General features: G+C 35.5%; 1 protein-coding gene across 10 annotated transcripts in view; it reads right to left on the reverse strand.

The window, feature by feature from the left end:
* Nucleotides 1-22333, reverse strand: part of PDLIM5 (PDZ and LIM domain 5) — a 190685-nt gene that overhangs the window by 81319 nt on the left and 87033 nt on the right. For all 10 annotated transcript variants that reach the window (XM_019647530.1, XM_019647529.1, XM_019647528.1 and 7 more), the window contains exon 4: nt 812-854. In XM_019647530.1, coding sequence (XP_019503075.1) covers nt 812-854 — 43 coding nt within the window. The remainder of the gene's footprint in view (nt 1-811; nt 855-22333) is intronic.

Here is a 22333-nt window from a genome sequence, read left to right on the forward strand (position 1 = left end):
ATTTAAAAAATTTAAAATTCCTATTCCAAAACAAGTGTAAAGTTTAAGAAAAAAACCAAAACAGGTTAAGCATCTATGACATTTAAGAAGAAATCCCTACTCACCCTACCATTCCGAAATAAAAATAACAATTTTTAAAAAGCATACAAGGGTGGCTCTATTAGTGCTTAATTTTAAGAAAACAAAGATAATCTATATTAATCTTATAAAAATAATAAAGCTAACTGGGGGGGGGGGGGAGTAACTTAATGCCTCAGCAAATCAATATAAGTAATTCAATGGAAAGGCACAAGTAAAACTAAGGAGAAAACCCCTAAAGCATAAACCAGATGTATGTGAATAATGGTTTATGGCAATTTGAGGATATATATGAGAGAAGAACAACACTTGCCAATAACCTAATTCAAGAATACTCTGAAAATATAATTGAAAACTTATTAATATCATTAATAAAAATGTTGTTAAAATTGTGATATTCATTCATGTTCAGTAACCACCTATTTAGTCTCTTTAGTATATGTGAATAAAGATAGGCAAATTAAAAGTGAAGGTAAGAAATTTGGGCATAAGTTATTGATAATATATGGAAATGGAATAATGTTTTAATAATATAGGTATAATTACAGGTGGCAATACGTTATGTGTTGATTCCCATTTTCCAATGTCATCTTTAAAGGAAAGGAACTGAGGAAAATTGTACTGAAACTATAAATAGCCAGTATAGCCTGAGAAAGGAATGGAAATTACAGGAATTCAGGAGGGATTCAGAACTATCAAATGGTACCCTAGTGATACTAGATTAGAAACACACCTTTTGAACAGGAACTGGCTCAGACTTGGTTGTAGCAGATGCTCTAGGGGTAAAAAAGAGAAAAGGGGGAAAAAAAACATGAGTTTTTACAAACTTGCAAACTTATTAATGATATTTTTATTATTATGAATCTAAATCTTGTTACACATGTCAAACCTTAATATGTGCTAAACCATCAGAATTTATAGTTTCATAATTCATGGTTTTGACTATTTACAACTACTAAAAATTTCATGTAACTCAAAATACTGCAAGATCCAAACCCCTTACACACTAGGTATTCATTAGTTCTTTACACACTCAGATGAGGAGACAAACACCAATCCTGTTTGCCAATGAACTCATGTTTCATCTTTAAATAAAGGTTCTTCCTTATCCAAAGGGGAAAAGTGTAATAAACAGAGTTTCAGATCCTTGAGTGGTTCCTGAAACATCCCATCTGAATCGCTACCTCCAATACTATCTGCCTTTTCTCCCAACATCCTATGTCTATAAGAAATTGGGTCTCTTTCAGAAGATACTGAATAAATTCTGGTTAAATTGGGTCAACAAATGAGTATATTTATTTTGTATTTACATTCTTAAATGCTTATGCAAGTTAATTTACTTGTTATGCTAAAACTAAACTGGAAGTTCTTCCCTTGGGTTATGATTTCAGTAAAGGCGGTGACCACATCCAGTGCCTGGCATGTGACAGACAGGTCATCAGCATTAAGTGTGGAAAGGAGAGAACAAGGAAAAAACAAAAATCCATGCATAGAACTTGACTATTTCTAAATTCAAATTAATTATTTTTAAAATACGCTTTTTGTATCATTACTGGCCCTTTGATTAGTGTGGATTAATAGTAACCACAATTGATTTAGAGCAATGATCTCACACAGTTATGACAAATAACCAAAGTGGCAATTATCATTATCCCCATTTTTCAGATGAGGAACTTCAAAGTCAGACAGAGTAAGTAAATTACTTACTAGGACAGATTAAGGCCAACAGTTCTTATATGTTACAATATATTGGCTATTGTCAAGGATAGTAACTTAATGACTGGGGAAGTTTCTAATGATTTAAAGGCTATTTACCCAGTATTAAGGTACATATCATGGTTAATAATGCCAGAAGCAGCTGGGCTCCTCTTATATCACACAAGCCTGAGGATAAGACATCAAGTACAGAATTTAAGAAATGTAACCTCTGCAGGTAAATAATGTAAAAATTTTAAACAAACCATGGTATCATTTTACTTCTAGAGATAACATACCATCAACAGAAGATGCGAGCACAGGATATTTGGTCTCTATGAGCATGAACTCCTAATAACATTTCTAGCAGCAGCTGAATTTTCCAATAACTAATTTGGTTAGCTAGGGCAAGCACTGACTGAAATATTGGCTAAACTAAGGAGAGGCCATCATGGATGCTGACATTTGATTACTGCTATACAAAATTATACTCTGCAGTTGCGTAACTTTCCATGTGTACTCTCAAACAGACTTTCCATTTGTACTCACAAATTTCTCTTTTAACTTATAGGGTTATTAAAACAAGCAAAGGGAGTAAGCTCAAGGACAGAACAGTGGAATTTTCCTCTCATTGAAATTTCACAATAAGATGTAAATCACAAAGGATCCATGTATTAAAACCACCGAAGACATTATTTATTGGCAGGGTGCCATAACAGGGAGAAGGGTATGTCCTCTTTCATCTGGACGCTAAAAGGTGCATGAAGCTCTTCTCACAACATAAAAACAACTTATAAAGAAGAACATGTTTAATAGTCACTGTGTTTCCAAACAGAATAAAATGTATATATCCTATGTCTATGAAAACAAACCCCTTAGTTTTTTTCTAGATGTTTGTTCTTATTTATACAGTGTTAGCACCAGCAACAGCAAAAGCCACAGAATGGCTAGTTTTCGTTAACTTTGTAGTTCAACCTCTTATTTTGTTGAAAAAGCATAGAACAATAAATAATGAATCCTTGCACACTTTATGGATTGAAAGTTCTACAAAACTACTGCTTGAAATTTTGAACTCCGAAAAAAAATTTTTTAATCTGAAATCTGAATGTTTGCCCTGCTTGGCTTCTGATAAGGTCCCACAAGTGCAGTGACATGAACTAAGACAAGCAGTTAGAAAAAAAGAGGCAACATGCCTTCAAATCCCAGGATTGAGTCCATTACACATTAAAAACACAAACATTTTAAAGGGAAAAAGTAGGCTGGCTTATAATTAAATGTCAAATAAAACAGCTGACAGTAGATGCAATAAAAATTAGCTCTGTTGGTTTAAATATTTAAATAACCACCAAATGAGTCATAGAGTCATTGAAACTTAGAAGGTTCCTTAGAATTACTTTATCACATGTCAATAAAGCATTCATCTGATCTCTGTCTGGATATTTACAGGAGCTCACAATTTAAGTCACGTAATTTTTTAATGCTTCTGTTTAAAATGGTCTTCATTTTTGTGTTTACTTTGCTTTTTGGTAAACAGAGGAAGTCAACCTGTCCACATTAAAAATATTTGAAAAAACATTTTAAACACACAGTATATGTACATAAAATCTATAACCTGCATTAATTACATTTTAAAAGACCATGTAGATTTATGTAGTAGGCTACATATCTTATATTTAAATGTACTTGCATACTCTATGACACAAATTATGGTGGTTCACAAAATTCAGAACACATGACAAATGAAATATGCAAAATTAATAAATAGCAATAACACTAGGTTTTTTTTTAAAAATCAAACTTTACTAAAATCACAGAATAACAAAATAAAAAGATCATCACCTTTTACTTTCAATGTGTAGAGATTTTTTTTAATGTTAATATTAATACATAATGCTTGTGAGAATATTCTGTACACTGCTGGGAGAACTGTGTATCATTATCTTTCTTTTGGAAAATAATTTGGCAATTAGTTTTAAAAAGCCTTGAAGAAAACTCATGCCTTCTGATATGTTAATCAATTTCCGGGAATGTATCATAAAGGAATAATCTGAAATATGGAAAAGACTTTATGTGTGAAGATATTTGTTCCCTATAATGTAACTTATAATAGTGAAAAATGGGAAACAACCAATTAAATATACAATGAGAAAATGGTTAACTGTAATATAACCACAAGATGAACCAGTATGTAATGATTAAAATCACTCTTAGAAAGAATTCTGAGATGCATGTTAACATGCTCACTTTATGATGTTAAGTGAAAAAAGGAAGCTATAATAGAGCTCCTACAACATGATTAGTGCCTGGAAAAAAAGTGGATGGAAACACATCAACATTTTAATAGACGCTCCCTATGAATAATATTTGTTTTGTTTCTCTTTTGTGTGTGTTGTCCATGTTTTATATTACAAATATATGCTGCTTTTTATAATAAGAAACACTATTTCTCAAAGCATGCCTCATGGAAAACTACTTTGCAAAACACGAAAAAAAAAAAAGGTTCTATTATCAATGATATCTGGAAAGCTTGAACTTAAAGTTACATAAGCATCTTTCCACAGGATTTCTCAGAGCCTTTAAATGTCCAAAGAAAAAAATACTGTGCACTGTTGTCCACACCCATTTGAAGAATGGAATACTCATTGATTTCGAATACTCATTTATTTAGAAAACCCTTTTCAAGACTGGAGATAGGAAGGGGGGAAAAAAAACCCTCTGGGAAACACTATTTTAAAGAAAGTGAATCTCTATAAGCCTGAATTGTTTTCTTAAGTCTCCTACACGTGGCTAAAATTAAGAGGAATAAATATTACAATCCGTAAAGTCCTCAAAACTTTTAGTTATACAGAGTATCTTTCTTATCAAACTAGTTCTTTCTTGACCTTTGTTGAATAAATTACCCCAAGACTATGAGCATAATTTAATCAATGTATATATTGATTATATGTTATATGTTATATGTCCCTGAGGAGAAAATGCTAACATATGAAAATGGATAACTATTTCTCAAAATTTTGTAGTTGTCTTTTTTTTTAAGAAAAATATTATATTGAGCATCTGTTCCTTTACTTTAGAAATGCCATAAAGTCCTTAAACGTGAATAGTTTTAAAAAGACTTTTAAATAAAGTTTTAAAAACTGAGGTATAATTATTAAAAATTGTTCCTACGTTTCTCTCTTCAAATCCTGGGAAACATGGGATAATACATCTCCCTTTCAGCCACAGTAATCGGCACAGGTCACTTGTGTGTGGTGTGTGATCCTGGCAATGGCTTCGTGCCATGGGCTCAACAATTTGCTTATTGTTCTCTCTTCCCTCAGTGCGAAGCCGCCGTACAGGAGCAGGCCATGACGGTGAGAGCCCAGTGCTTTGGCCCAGGACTATCCTCAGCTCATGGAATCCAGAGAACAATGCTGTCAGTGTGGCTACAACAATCTATTTGGAAAGTTGACTGATTCTTATAAGAGCAGTATCCAAAATAAAAATCCCTGATGCATTACAACCAGTTTCAGAACTGCTGACTGAACAGTTGAAAGGAATTCTAGGTTATAATAGATTGTATTAGAAACCAAAATTGGGATGTTCTGGTTAGAACAATGTATAGGAAACATATACAGTAACTCTTATCAAGGATAAGATTCAAAGGAATCAATCAAAACGACATCTTAGGAAAATGGTGTTATAATAATGGTGTTATATTAAAGTTATATTCTTCACTAGTCAATGCATTTTCTAATACTGCTTTATAAAAATAAGTTTTAATGAACAAAGTAGCTAATGAAAGTTCACAGTAGTGTTTAAAAATGAGGAATTAAGCAACAAAACCAGACTGATAAAGATTATTCACATTACTCATTACGTGTTGGCGACTCTTTCAACCATATCTAATATACTTAGCTCATAAGCAATCATACAGAGGAGAGGGGGATTTTTAGTTCATCTTCTGTGAGATGAGCTCTATCTAAGTTTCCCACAGCATGGCCATCTTCGGGCTCAGTGACCTCAGGACCCATAAACACTAGGGTAGATCATTAATCACTTTAATTGCAAAGTTGTCAATTTGCAATAACAAAGCAACTCCAGAGAGGGAAAAAGTGAGCGCTCAAGTGTGCAGAGGGATGTCTCTAAACAATTTCCCCACATTTTATGGTGCTTCCAGTCAGTCTACTTTTCTGAAAATTCAAACCTTAAACATTTAAACCACTTATGGCAACATATCAGTGGTTTTTTCCCAAATAACTTGAGAATACGAAAGATTATATTTGCTATGAACAGAAGTACAAAATGGTTATATATCAGCATATTATGGCACCTTTTACTTTATAAAAGATTGTATTCACCACATACGCATGCAGTCATACACATAGTATCACTTTTCTCTCACTCTTTACATCTTCTCTATCTTACAGCGGGAACTAATAACATACATTTTTTCCACTAGAGAGAAAAATGACCCAAAGCTGGGCAGACTTTGAAGAGGGGGAGAAAGAAGGTCAGAAAACAGAAGGGGATCGCTCTAGTCTATCTGAGTACACTTGATGCTTGGGCTTGGCTTAAAATTGGGCGTGGCTTTGAAAAACCCAGAACAGGCAGTTACCACTTGATAATGGCTTCCCTTGGTAAGGGTGAGGGTTTCTGTTGTAAATATCCCTTTCAGGTGTTCATAGCAGTTGATGGGGTTTGAGAAGGAATTTTCATCAACCAGTTCTAAATCAAGCCAGAGAGGGAGAGAAGGAGGTGGGAAGAAGACAGGACTTGTATGAGCTTCTTCCCAAATCAACATGGTTACAGGATTTTCAAGGAGAAAAAAAAAATTAAATAAAGCAGAGGGGAGGAGGGAGAGTAGGCTCAATTTAAAATGATAAAATATTCCCCATTATACAAATGATGACAGCATCACAGTCAGCATTACAGCTACCATTTATTGGGGTCCTACTAGAGGTCAGTACTGAATTAAATGCCTTATATAAAATATATTGCTTAAGTTTCAGAAATAAAGCCTTTAAATGTTAAATAACTTGGACCACTAAAAACTTTAACACCGATGTCGACATCATCTTCCCTCTAATCTATCCATCTCACCCAACAGGAGCCAACCAATTAACACATATTTCTTCCTCCCACAATACGTTGCTGTATTTTCTGTGGTTGAATTTGATGCTTTTAAGATCTTCAGAAATGCAAACTGAATACTGATCAATTTAAGTAACTAGCTTTAGTGACAGTTTTAGATATTGCTTGACGTCCTTCACTTGAGATCATCCTTTCATCTGTGCAGTCATTCATATTTACTGAGCTGTGGGCTCTGTTCCAGGGTTTGGGAATATAGTGGAAGACAAGTCAAAGGAAGTCCCAGCCTGGAAACTACATTCTCTTGGAGGGGACAGATACTAAGCCAATATATAAGATAGTTTTAATGGTGACGAATCTAAAATTTCACATTATTCAACTTGATTTTGGATGGAAGTTTATTTCTACTCAACATTTATTTCAACAAGAACATTTTTATATGGGAATAAAGTTTCATCTGTCCATCATGCCTCATGTCCACAGTCAAAATAACCTCAATCATGTAAGGGGAAAAAATGCATTTTTCTAACTAGTATTTATAAAATAATTTCTATCAAAAAGAATATTGAAGTGATTATATAACATTTTATAAGTGTGTAGGTTAAACAAAAGGAATTTCAAAGTTCAGGAAAATTCATTCTTATTATGGGTAAAATTCTTTTACATTGAAAATACTATTTCAATTAAAGGCTTATAAAGAATCTATTTTATATGCCCCATTATTAAGAAATGGCAAACTTTTACTGTAAAGGACCAGATAGTCAGTATTTTAGGTTTACTGGGTCACAGGATCTCGATTCAACTACTCAGCTCTGCCATTATAGCAAGAAAAATAATACAGATAAAATGTAAATGAGTGAGCCTCATTGTGCTCCAATAAAACTTTATTTATAAAAATAGTTGGGGGGCTAGATTTGGCCGGTAAGGCAGAATTTGGCAGCCTGTGGTCTAGATCATTTTATATTTTTTATTATAACAAAATCATCTAGGAAATAATCCTACATGACCATTGCTCTTTTGGACCCTAAGCTGCTTCATCATTCTGTATCATGAAACCCCCCTAATTACAATCTGTTCAGACACTGAGATGCATAAGAAATGAGTTTAGCTTCTCATTATTCTCTCTGTGGTTGCAGGAGACTCCCTTTCGATTCCTGTTAACTCCTCCGCCTCAGACTTCCATAACGCTTTCACTTGAATACCCCGTCTAAACTTCCAAACCACCCAGCACTGATGCTGAAATTTCGTGAAGGGAGGGATTTAATATTATTGGATTAAGAATGGCATTTAAGCACTATTTTTAACTCTGCTACTCAGCACCTCAGTTCATTTGCTAATACATGATAAAAGCTATGAAAGCCTCTCTCATTTTCTGCTTCTATATATCCAAAATGGAACTATTAGTAACATAATTGTTTTTTTAAAAAAATCCAAAAGAACAACTTAAAAGGGCACACCTTGCATTCTATTAGAGAAGCTGAAAAGTATAATTTCTTTCTTCCCTGTTCTTTTCAACCAAACTCTGTATTTTATTTCAAAAACTCCCAGTGAAAGCTTACTAGACATGGGAAAACAAAACAAGAGCCTTCAGTCCATTCTTCCTTATTTTTCCAAAGAAGAGGAGTATTTTGCCCCACAGCAATAGAAATCCTCTAATAACTTCATTTTCCAAAAGGACAGGGCTGGAGGTTCCTTAATGAACATTGTCTGTGGTGCTACACTGGGTGTTCTATTCAAAATAACAGCCAGCTTCTGAAATGAGCAGCCATGCAGATCCCAAGATACCACATCGCAGGAGCTTCTTGTGAGTATGTGTCAAAAACCTGTTTTGATCTCTTCTTCTTTGTGAGCTTGAGAAAATGGGGGAACTGGCATCAAAGTCCCCATTATGACTATTGAACATGATATGCTACCAATAAGCCAGACTCAACAAGACTGTAGGTCTGATGAATGCCCTGCGATACGGAGGTGCATACAGAGCATGCAAAATTATAGAAATAACCATGATGGTCCTTTTTCTATTTGATTTTGACTATATATTATGTATACCTAGTCAATGAATATATTACCTGCATATATAAATGTACCTATACATATACATACACCTAGTCACTGAATAAATACACTTTTTTAAATGAAATACTGCCATTTGTGTGTTTTTTTTAAAACAATATCCTTTTTTTATTGTTTATTGGGGAATTGGGGGGATGGGAACAGTGCTGGGGAATTGGGGGAAGGGGAACAGACAAGTTGCTGTCATTTTGTTCTTCAGTCTAGTTGTGGAGGACGTTGCTTTACTGGCCCAAGCTGGCATCATCATTGCGCTCTTCCTGGGCGAGACAGATCAGTCGCTGGCTTCTGGATGGCCGCTCACGCTGGCTGCTGGCTACACACGGTAGCCCATGGCAACCCACTGCAGCAGGGGCTGCAGCCTACACCATCGCCGGCGACTCACAGCAGCCCAGCTCCAGGTTGAGCTGTTGTTCAGCATCTTAGCTGTAGAGAGCAGTGTCACTGGCCCTCATATGTGGGATCCAAACCGGGGCCCTCTGGCATCCCAAGCCAGTTCTTAAGGATCGTGCCACTCGGCCAGCCCAATAAATACACTTTTGATCGTGTTCAATTCTTTCTGAATAACTCCTTTTGACCACGTGATTTGTTACGATCAGTATGACTTTCTATAGTACCATAAATTATTTTAACCAAACTCCTTCTCATTCTTGACCAACATGTATTATACCTAATGTCACTTCAGGTTCAAGGGCAACACTGTGCTATACCTTTTCTTTAATTTATTAATTCCACAAATATTTATTGAGCCCCTAGGAGGTAGGGCAACAGTAATGAATAAAACACAGAAAAATCCCTACTTTGAAGATGCTTACTTTCTATGTAAGAGAGGCAGACTAAAAATAAACAAAGTGTGTCACGTGGTAATGACTGCAATGGAGTGTAATAAACCAGGACGGGGCAAGGATACATTATTCTACATAAAGGAGTTGGGGAAGGGCTCCGTAATAAGGTGAAACCTGAGCAGAGACCTGAAGTAGAGAATTCCAGCCAAACCAAAAAGCAAGCGTCAAGTCTCCGAGCAGGAAGGCGCCCATGGGGCTGGAATGGAGTGAAGCTGGAAGGCAGTGGGAGATGAAGCCAGAGAGATAACCGGGAGTCAGCACACATACGTTACTCCTCTCCGTGAGATGGAGAAGTATTCCCAAGCACTTCATTTTGCAAGAAAATTAAATCCAAATCTCAGAGATAAAATCTAAAGACAGTATTGAGCAATCAATTAGCCTGAATACATATTGGAACTGCATAAGCCTACTTACTAGTGAAGAAGAGAAAGAGAGAAGGACTAAAGATTGCCAAATCTTCAATATATATCAAGACAAATAAATATGAATGGAAAACACCTAGTTTGTTCTTCATACGTCTGAAGTGTAAGATAATTATCTTTGGGGGTTACATGTATACGCTCTCCGTCCCCTGCTAATATTGTGGGCACAATTTTGCCACTAATTTTCTTTCCAGATACATCTTTTTTTCTATTCTTGTCTAGGCTAAACACATTAAGTTGCAAACTTTTTTTGTAAACTGGGTATTTTTAGGTATTTCAATAAAATTTGAGACAAGCATTCCAGCATTTACCACAGCCTTATTAGGAAAACAAAGTCTGCTGTCTTGTGGAGAGAATAGAAATGAAAACTTATTCTTTATAGTCGCAATTTAGGTTTTCCACTTATTTAAAACTTAAAAAATAATTTTGGGTGGGTTTAGGTTTTTTGGGGTTTTTTTTAACTCTGGAGGTAGAGTCAAGGAATTTAAAAATAATCAAATAAGGCTATTTTAGCCATAGATAAAGCTGGCTCTATCTTTAATAACTTTAAGATGAGCCCTTAATTTCACACAACAGTTCAGAAGCAGAATCTTGTCCAACATCCTCATTACTGAATCTCATTAAATTAGCTCAAAGTATTCAATATGATAACAGTATCTGAATTAAAAAGGAAAATTTAAAGCCAGCAAATGTTCAAATATTTGATTTTTTAAAAGTTCTCATATTCTTTGCGATTAACACATTTATACTATCACATAGTATGTTTGTTAATATGAGTAGAAGCTAAATTTTGTTTCTAAAATAAGACAGTATTGCTTATATTTTTGATTGATAATTTAATGGATTTTGTTATACAACTTAAGCTACATTAGTATTCCAGAGATTTCCAATGTTAACAATGCATTACTTATTTTTAAACAAAGGGATATAAAACATTATAAATTATATTTTCTACTCTAATACATCTGTCATTACAGGGAGAAAATCTGAAACTGTAGCAAATTAGTAACATATTCCACCTATTTTACCAAAAGGTAAGCTTATTATCCTGAGAGAACTAATTCTGTCCACCACTACTTGAATCTAATATATTAGAAAATGACCTTGAAATAGTGCTTAACAGTACACAGCTCACAACATACGAGACTCATCATGCAAGTTCAACAACACCCACACCAGTCTACACCTTTCAATAGGACAAATACACTTATCAAAAGCTTCAAAATTGTGACAATGTCAAATTGCTACAAAAATTTCTAAATGCTTATTCTCAATTTCAATACTTATCTCGTCATAGACCAGGAACAAACAGTTCAAACTGGCACCAGGGTCCAGGGACTTCAAATTGTGTAGCATTCACATAGACTCCTGTTTTCTAATTTTTAAACACAATATATAGTCACAAATATATTTTATATCATGACCTACCTATTGTAGTATAAATATGAACGAATAAAACACATATTTTCACCATCCAAATATATTCTGTTCTAGTCCATTTCATTTACAAAACAAAAAGGGGAAGAGGGGGGACCGGCGGAGTGGTGCGTTGGTTAAGAGCTGGCTTGGGACGCCAGAGGGTCCCGGTTCAGATCCCACCTATGAGGGCCAGTGACACTGCCCTCTACAGCTAAGATGGTGAATATCAACTTGACCTGGAGCTGGTCTGCCGCAAGTCGCTGGTGACGGCGTAGGCTGCAGCCCCTGCTGCAGTGGGTTGCCATGGGCTACCGTGTGTAGCCAGCAGCCAGTGTGAGCGGCCAGCAGCCACTGTGAGCGGCATCCAGAAGCCGGCGACTGATCTGCCTCGCCCAGGAAGAGCGCAGTGATGGTGCCAGCTTGGGCCAGTGAAGCAACGTCCTCCACAACTAGACTGAGGAACAAAAGGACAGCAACTTGTCTGTTCCCCTTCCCCCGATTCCCCAGCGCTGTTCCCATCCCCCAATTCCCCAATAAAAATCTTTAAAAAAAAAAAAAGGGAGGGGGGAAGAGGGGAAATACCGGTCCTGACTCAAACTGAATGAATGCATAATAAGCCTCAGTTTGATAAACACTAATCTTGATGCAAAGGCAGAGATCAGAAGAGTCTGGAAGCCTAATAGGTCATATTATAAACATGATGGCTGACTAAGAGAGGTCATACAATAAATGCTCACTAAACTGGTACAGCCCAGTCACACAACAGTATTAAATTAGTTTTAACTTTTGAAAAGTATTGCACTCAATAAAATCCTCAAAGACACAAAATAAATAGACCTAGCAACAAAAGTAGTTAACACAACTAGACTAAGTGCTGGGTGGGGTGGGGGAAATAAAAAAAAAAAATAGTTAACACAAGATTCCGGCTAGGACACACCTGTAACCTCAACCTCACCAAATTGGCTTTTGACAGAATTACAATCACTAAGAACAGAAGTGCTGACCACAGGTTATTCCATGTATGGGTCAAACAACAATATCCTCTAGCAAGTACTGGTAAACTGAACCAGATGACAGAGATTTTCGCTATTTGATGATGTGCGAAAATTTAAAGAAGCCAAACACCAACACCTAACTCTTATGACAAAAAAACATGAAATGTATTAGATTCTTTAGTGACAGAAAAAACGCATCCTCTTAGCTGATGGCTCCCTTTTGTTCGTGCTAAGCATCCCCTGAAAGGTCTCTAGAGAATGGGAACAGGAGATTCCTATCATATTTACTCCCTCTTTTATTAGATTCAAAGAAGGACCTGGGACCTCACAAAGATTTAGAACCAGTTCATAGAAAAACACACAATGTGCTGTGCACTGTGATCTTAAAAAACTATTTACAATAAATGAGAAGGCATATACGAGTATGTAACTTTGGCCTCCAAATTCCTGATTGCTTTCAAGATAACACTAATTCTTTTCTTACATAACTATTCTGATAGTTAACTCATTGAGCTGCTTTTCTAAAATGTTCTTGCTGAATACCGACAGGGAGATCCCAATGAGCAGGACTTTCTCTTCATTAGAGTTGTCTAACTGGAAGGGGCGTCCAGCAGAGATGCTCACACAGGAGCCATATCAGTGTTTTAGGGATCCTTCCGTAGGAGAACTCGAGGCCAATTGGCCCACCAGGTCCCTCAAGCTCAGAGGAACGTGAACACCTCTCTAACACAGTCTGTATCATGCAGTGTTCTTTTTCATTTGGCAAATCTGTCTATATTAGCTAATTCGTTTCTCTGAGGAATGTATTACTTACCACAAGGTGGAAGAGACGTAGAACAGACTGGCAAATAAACCCAGTCTTAGCACTGGCCTCAAATACAAGCAAACGATAGGTACACTTTAAAAATTTAACTAAGTCTTAGCCTGGTCACTTTGATAAGCGATGTGGGCACTGGACTGTTCAGTATCTCTCAGTATTAAGAGACAATTACCCAGATTCTAATCCTAGTTCCTCTGTTTACTTAGTTGTACAACCCAGGACAAGTTACTGAAGCTCCCACTCGTAGCTTCTCAATTGCAAAATAAGAATAACAATACTTACCTATCTCATTGAGTTACTATGAAAACTAAATGGAAAAAAAAAAGTCTGTAACGTGATTAGGTTAGAAAGGTGCTTGCCATATAAACAGACACTAATATAGTGTCTGCTATGATACTGATTTTCCTGACATGAAAACTGAACATAAATGGCATTTATAATCTTCTTCCAGGCTCTAGGCTTTTATGAGAGAGAAGAGTCTAACATTAAACACAACATAATTTTGTGAAAGCCACCTCACCAGTCTCATCTCTGAAAATGTCAGCTCTTGGCTACCATACTAAAAGGGAGAGAAATCGGAGTGGTAGAAAATGGAAAAGAGAACCCAGTTCCAAATCATCCATAATATACAGTCATCCCTAAATCCCTCAAGTGAAACTAAAGGTTACTTGTCTTCGTTTAAACAGGTCTTTCAAGTAACGGCAGCCCAGGGCTTGGTGATGGCTATGGTCATTTCTGAAAAGTGAGATGGAGGAGAAAGCAGGATGTATTGAATCATCAAGGTGATGTCAATGACTCTCCCTTCTAAATTCCCCTCAGGCACCTCACTGAATCCATGGTACAAGGACAACACCTAGGCTCACCACGCCATGCAACTGTGTGCACTTGCCTTCAGAGGCAACATCTGGGGGACAGTGTGAGTCTTGGATGCCTCTGAAACCATCATAGTGATTGGCAACAAAGTCTACAAAGATAAGAAACTATCAGAGACTGGCCAGGCAACAAGCTCCGTTCCCAATTCCCCGTGAGAAAATTCGGCATATTAAAACTTTCTCGGGCTGGCTGAGTGGCTCAGTTGGTTAAGAGCTCGCTCAAGAGTGTGAGCTCTGAGCAACAGCGGTTCGATGCCCGGCCCGACCTGAGCTGCCGCTGAGGTGCTAATAGGTAGCAGGATGGCTCAGCTTAAAAAACAAAAACCAAAAACTTTCTCCATAAGTACTTCTAAGCATTGAAGTTCTCTGAACAAAAAAGTTATGATGAGCCAAAGTGAAAAACTCATACGCTATGGTAATCTAACATGTTTCCCTTGCTCTCACTGTTATAACCCAAAGGCCCAGTCACACATGGCAATAAAATATAATAATTACAGATCAGAGTTAGCAGCTGTGTTCACGGGCCACACCCAAGGCTGTGGGTGAGCTGCATACCTCAATTAAGGTTGGGATCCGTATTTCAGGAAATTAAACTTGCATTGTAATTTTTGTTCCCGTTTTGACATGCACAGCATCTAAGAGTTTAGCTGACTTCATATTACATGGCCTTGTTTTCAGCTGTCTGTCACATAAAATTACAATTTAGCATCTCACTGATCACTCCAGTTTTCTAGGGAAACCTACCCCAAAGCAAACTCTGCATATGCTTGTGCTTTGGTGTTCCTATGAAAACAAGATGTGGCACGACTCACTGCTCTTCTTGTTGAATTGTGTGTCTTATGAGAGCTCTAAAGAAAGAGACCAGTAGTTAAACGTGTGGAAATATTGATGAGTATGGCTATAAGAAACCAGTTATTTACAAGGAACATTTATAGAGATAGAGCAGCCTCGTAAAAAAAAGGTACTAGATAGAAGGTCCAGTTCAGACAATTACAACTTTCCATTTCATATTTGCCGTAACCTAGATATTTGCTCTAGCCTATGCTCAATAAAGTTGGATATTAAAAAAACTAGGAGTTTCAGAAATTCGACAATCCTCAACAAAGACTTGAGAAATCAAAGAATCAGACAGGTCTTAACAGATCATCTAGACTACCTTCACACAGTATCAAAATCAAAATCATAATAAAATCTTTTTAAAATCTTTCAGGTTTCCTGATAGACAATAGTAATTTGATCTATGTCAAACTATCACAATTTCCTACTTGTCTAATCCCTCATTCTACAATATAAATTTATTTTCCTTAGTTTACCAAAAATACTCAGCATGAATATCTACATATAGGCTCAAATATCATTATTACAGCTGAAATACTATAACAAAAAAATTTCATAACTACTTGCAGAGAAATCTCAACACATGGTTTTATTAAAAACACTCATCAAGATCAATATCCACATTTAATTCTCATTAAATCTTTTACTACCAAAAAATAAAGACTGTGACAGTTCAGTTTACAGAAAAATATAAAAGAAAAATGATTTATGTTCTCACCTAGAAAAAAGTAAAGCAGCAAAATAAATCTGAAAGCCCAAATTTTTATTCCCAAACTAGGTTAGTATTACAATGCTTGGTTACACTTGAATGGATTGCACCTGAATGGATTTCAAGGTCCAATATATAAAACAAATAAAAGCACAGCTTATCTAGTTGAAGTACAAGTTTGGGCAGAAACTCATACTGTACTACATCTGGCCTCCTGGTACCACCACCGGAGGACACTTCAGGATAGAGTTTGATAAAGTTGAATCCTCTTATACGCAAACAGGAAAACTGAAGTTCAGAAGGAATAGGCTGACTACTATTTCATTGCCCTTTCTACTACACTTGAAACCTTACAGACTTTTCTATGCCTCGTTTTTTTCCCATCTGAGAAATGGGTATAATAATTCCCATCATCTACCTCACCATTGCCAAGAAGAGAGTATAGTACCAAGAAAATTAAAAGCACAAATTTTATTTGGAGCCGAACAAGGCTTATATCTCAATGCTATCTTTATAAAAGTTAGCTGGTCCAAGTAAGTTAACTTCTGTGAATTAGTTTCTTCCTCTGTAAAAGAGATTACCACCTATCTCACTGGTCTATTCTGAAGATTAAACAATGTAACATATGCAAACTACCTACTATAGTACCTACAACTTGTAGTTGATAAATAAAATAGCCTAGAATTTGTAAAGCATTTTCATGTATTTATGAATCTACTTAATTTCCATGTATAAATGAATCTACTTAACATTATAATCAACAGACTGTACTTTCATAGGCAAATTCATTATAAGCAGCATATCTCACTACTCTGGTAACTTCAGGAGTGGCTGAAGTAAAAGATTTAAATGAAAAGGTTTGTATCCTAAAGATAAAGTTAAAAGCAGAAGGGCTCTTCACACTAGTATTCAGTTCTACTAGGCCACAATTTTATAATATCTTCCAAAGAGAAATACAATTTGACAAACACATACTGAAGACTAAGTTTTTATAACATACACAAATATAGCATATTACAGAGGCATTGTATTATATATTAGGACAAGTATTTTTTTAATGACAAAACCTGCTCATGGATGTGATAATACTACTCCCTTCCTTAAAATCATGCTCTTATACCAAATGCATTTGTCAAAATTATAATTAAATAATTATCCTATTATATGTTGACTGTCTCCTTTACCAGCTAGTGTAGCAGTTTCATGATGGCAAGTACCATGTCTATAGTTCACCTCTGTATTCTTGAAGTGTATGTTGAAAGAATGCATAATCTGTGTGTGTACATATGTAGTCAGAATAGAAGAGCATATACCAAACTACAATTTTTTTTTCTCTGGATGGCACATAATTTTCTTATTTTCTGTGTCTTCCAAATGTTCTTCAATATATGTGTAATTGCTACACAAAGAGAAAGTAGCCACTAAATATTTTCTTAAAGAGGAAAGTGCTTTAAATAAAAAATAGCAGAGACCAAGGAAAACAACAGCATTAATCTGAAAGCCACTTAAATCCATATGATTTTGTAATCTCTTGATGGAAGATGGCCTCTAAAAGGGATTATGGCATGTATTCACAAAGAAAAACAATTAACTACTTTTAAAAAATAAAACAATGAAAATGGTATAAAACAATAGCAAGATGGTAAATTCAATAACAAAAAGGAAGACGAATGTCTCATTCCTAGCAAAGACTTTTATGAGAAAGTTATTTCAAACCATTCATCCTCCAATGCCATGTCTATATATACTGTCTGAAATGCTGGATTTCTTTATACATATAAGATCTGAATTGCAAACATGTAGATACTAAATAAACACATGGAATGCTCTGCGATTTGCTGAGCAGAGGTGGGGTCCAGGGACCCTGGCATGGCACACTAAGCTAACCCATAGAGAACGAGTGGGGCAGTGGTCACACACGCCCCCTTTATGGCCCACAGTACCTAGGGGTGCTCTCCAAGGGACACTGTACACTCTCTTGCTGAATTCTGATATACTGAATTCTCCCACATTTTAGCTCAGCACAGTATATTTATATTGCCAGTAAGAATGAAAAGATTGAATATGGATTTTAAAATGTATTGTTAAACAATCTTCCCAAAATGATGATATTGACAAGATGGCAAGAGAAGGAGAGCTAGAAGTATGGTAAAATTCTCACCTATCAAATAGGAAGTCGGTGAATAATAACCCAAACTGACGATCCAAGAGTTAGCAGATGATTATTATTTAGAAGTACAAAGATAAATACCAGGGGAAATAATTGGTTGCCTCTGATGAAAAAGACCAGGTAAGGGGAGGGGCAAAAAGGGGACTGCTGGATTTTACTGACTATAACTCTTTTAATTTCTCATAATATTTGCATACACTATTTTGATAAAAATAAAATTAACTTTTAAGATGTACACTTGGTAATTCAAAATATGAAATAACGTAGTAACATTAGTGATATATACATAGAGAGTTTAAGGCTAATACTTTCAAATATCACATAAGAAAATTAGATTTACTAAAAAAAAAACCCCACAAAAACGTACATATCTACCAACACACTCACCTTTGCTACCTTTCTAGCTACTTCTCTCCTGCTTCAGATGCACCAACCAAACCAGACAAACTGAAGTCACCCAATCCTGTCCTGCCCTTTCCAGGCTCCATGCCAACGTCACACATGTGGCCTGATGTTGTTCCCAATGTGCCTTTTCTTCCTATTTCCACCGTATGAAACTAGATCAATCATTTTATAGTCAACATCAAATACCACTATTTTATGAAACAAAATCTAAGGGAAAAAGATCTTTTCCTTCTCTATGATTCTATTCTCTTGTATATTTTTTCTTATGAAAAATTTCATAATCTGAGATACTTGTATAATATTAGTACATGTTAAAACAAAATTTTTACCTAGAGCAAACTTTGCAATATTTAAGAAATTTTTATATCTATTTTCATTCAGTTAGTTCACAAACACTCTATTAAGGTCAGAGAACGCATTATCAGAAGTTAATTTTAATACTGTCTCATTAAGAGATTCCTATTTAGATAATATTTACAAAATTATTATTTAGTCTGTTTTCATTTTTATTTTAAAAACAGACTCTAAATCTCAGCTATAATCCATTTCATAACACAAGCTTTAAAACCATCTTTTACACAATACTTTCATTTCCTCCCTTTTTTTTCCAACCACAAGAATGTTGCCCACATTTTTTAAACAAATCTCTCAGCCACTCAACCTGACAACTTGTGGATATTTCAAAGTTACACTACAGTATATATTACACTGTCAAGAAACAGAAATGGAATATATGACTTATAAAGGAGATTAAGCTCCTCAGATTCTGAAAATAGTTAACTGCAATGATACTTAAACCAATCATCATCAAAATGTCTGATTTACAACTACAGTAAAACACATGGACATATATTCACAAGTCATCTCAGGTAGAAAAGTACTCTCTTGTTAGGCACTCGGTAGCTACTGAGGACTGATTAAACAAGCTTTAAAAATCACTGGGAAGAGTTAAAAATATTACCTTAATTAAGCAAACTTTACTATGCAATATCTTTGCCTATGCAATGTATAAGAAATAATGAGTTCATATATAGGAAAAAGTCAATTAGTCCTGTAGAGAATGAATAACGTACTTTTTTTTACATTTTTGAGGTAGCTTATTTATATTTTTCAATTACAGTTGACATTCAATATTATTTTGTATTAGTTTCAGGAGTACAGCATAATGGTTAGACATTTTCATAATTTAAGAAGTGATCCCCCTGATGAGTACTCACCTGGTACTATACATAGTTATTACAATATTATGGACTACTGAGTAACATATTTCTTAAAGCAAAAAGAAAGGACCCTTGTTCCACTCCTCCATCTCCTCTTAGAAAACAATTTATCCTCAGCTGCACAGGAAGGGCTTCCCCTATGCAGAATCAGTTATCACTGTTTCCCTTATGCATCATATACTGGACATAGTGGCTAGTAAGGTAATCATCGTGTTGCCTGGATCTAATTCATGTTTATACATATGTTAGCATCTTGTATGTGTTAAGACTCAGTTATGGGTATTGTAGGAGGTACCACACAGTTGAATGAGAAATTCATCTTTCCTTCAAGGATCTTAACATTTATTTGGGGAGATAAAATAAATAAGCAGGAAGGGCCAGTGGTAAATACATGGGTTGTAGAGTGAGAAAGACTTGATTTGTAGAATCAGAATCTCTGGGGACAAAACCCGGTAATCTGCTTCAAGTTTTTTTAAGTTCAATGAAGTTACAGGGCCTTAATTTGGAAAATTTAAGGGATACCCTTTGCTTTACTATACCCTCAAATTCATTGGAATCTAGCTTTAGCACAAGGAGTTTGTGGGGTCCCTTGCAAATAGTAAATCCAACAGCCTTCATCCAGATTACTAATTTTTCTGTCTTTAGCATTTGGCAGAATGGTTGGCATAAAACAGGTACACAGTAAGTTTACTAAACAAATGTTAGGTAATAAATCAAAAGGCTTCACTGAAAAAAACAAATGTAGATCTAACTAAACTGGAGACAGACTAGCTAGAAAACTCTGAGATGGGAACAATCTTTTCTAGCTGAAGTTTTAAAATGAGCTACTGCTTAATATCACCAAGTCCGCACTGGCCTTACTTAGCTGCATCATCCTCTCACTTTGTTCTTCAAAATTGTCTAAACTCTTCTTCAGTGTCTGCCCTTCCATTTGATTTTTTTTTTTTTAAGTTGAGCCATCCTGCCACCTGTTGGCAGCTCAGCTCGGGCCGGGAATTGAACTGGTGACCATGTTGCTCAGCGCTCGCACTTTTGAGCAAGCTCTTAACCAACTGAGCCACTCGGCTGGCCCCCCCATTTGAATTTTTTAATTGGCATGTTAAGTTCAAGCTTTTCCTTTTTTTTTTTTCCCTTCATTTTCATTCTCTTGGTTCTTTCTATAATCTATTTAATTTTATTCCAGCAAGGACCTCAACCACAGAGTTCAGGTAGAGTGTACTTCCAAGGAAGGTTAAACACTATTTTCATGGATTTCTTTCTAGTAATGCTTGTGCAAATAAGATGCCAAAATATTATGATGGGTCATGTTTAATAAGAGAAATAATAAAGACATCATTAATTACAAATATCAGAACTCTTCCCCTTTCCCCTTAAATGAGAGAACTGTGGTCAGACAGTGTAGAATTTCAAAATGAGAGTTTTAGAATTCCAAACTTCTCGAGTTCCAAAATTAGACATTTAGGGAGCTGCAAGTCATCAAAGCTTAAGTCAACCTGTGGTGTCTCTGATGGATATTCTGAAGTGGGCCAACTAAGCTAAAACACCACTGAAGATAACACACCAAAGTTATTCTGAGGAGTGATAAGCACTAGCCAAAATCACATTGTTTCCTTGTATCTATTCAGTGTGTGACAACAGATAGAGCTTAAAATAATTTGACAAGGTCAACAGCACATGTTAGACGCTTGGTAACAAGTCTCCTAAATTCCTCATCTTCTGTGATTCGTTTAGTCTTTACATACTAGAAAGTAAGCAAAAGTTTCTGCTAAATAATACATAGATCTTTCTGAAATTTCTTAACACTGAACCTAAAAAGTGATAGTAAAATGTATTTTATACGGAAAAATTACTCATATGCAATCATTGATTAGAACAAGAATAATATTTAAGACCAAAGAGGTATCTTGACTCAAACCTTATAAAATAAGCAAACTAAGAAAATGTATTCAGATAACAATCCTATTGAATCATTATAAAATGACATAATATTACATTATAATATACTATCCATAGAATTAATATGTGTATATGCTAGATAGTATACCTCTGACTTCAGCAAGGAAACATATACACAGAAGCTTTATATATCTACAAATCATCATAAAAACATGAGATACTGGTATCATTATCATGTTACTGGAGATATAGGGTCCTGAAGATTTACAGAAAAATTTTAGAGATCATGATATGCATAAGACCTCTCTAGACTCCAAGCCTTCTGATCATGTACAATTTACCAATCTCAATTTTCCAATCAGTTGTAAAAGGATGCTTACTTAGTAAGTGTTTAAAAATAAAGGAGTAAAGTAGCTGGCAAAAACTCCTCCTCCAATAATAAAGAAGCCACCTCTGACACCAGAGCAAATAAATATAGCTGAGAAAAGTGACTGCTCAATTCACTGTGCTAAAAGAGAGGGTGCTCTAATAGGTTTACAGCCTCTATACAATGCTGATAAGTAACAGATGACAAAGAAAAAAGATTTCAATAAGAAGGAGAACAATACTGGAGGGTAAAAAGCTATACTGACAGCGACAAAAGGGACAGGGCATGATTCCAAAACAAACAAACAAAAAAACCCAACACTGACTTTAGAGATAAGAACCAGAAAATTAAAAAGTGAGTCAAAGTACAATCTAAATTTAGGACAATAGCACTCTGGCCCTAGGGCGTTATGTGGAGAGAGAGAGAGAGAGAGAGAGAGAGAG

The sequence above is a fragment of the Hipposideros armiger genome, unplaced genomic scaffold (genome assembly GCF_001890085.2).
Source record: "Hipposideros armiger isolate ML-2016 unplaced genomic scaffold, ASM189008v1 scaffold_112, whole genome shotgun sequence".
NCBI classification, from domain to species: Eukaryota; Metazoa; Chordata; class Mammalia; order Chiroptera; family Hipposideridae; genus Hipposideros; species Hipposideros armiger.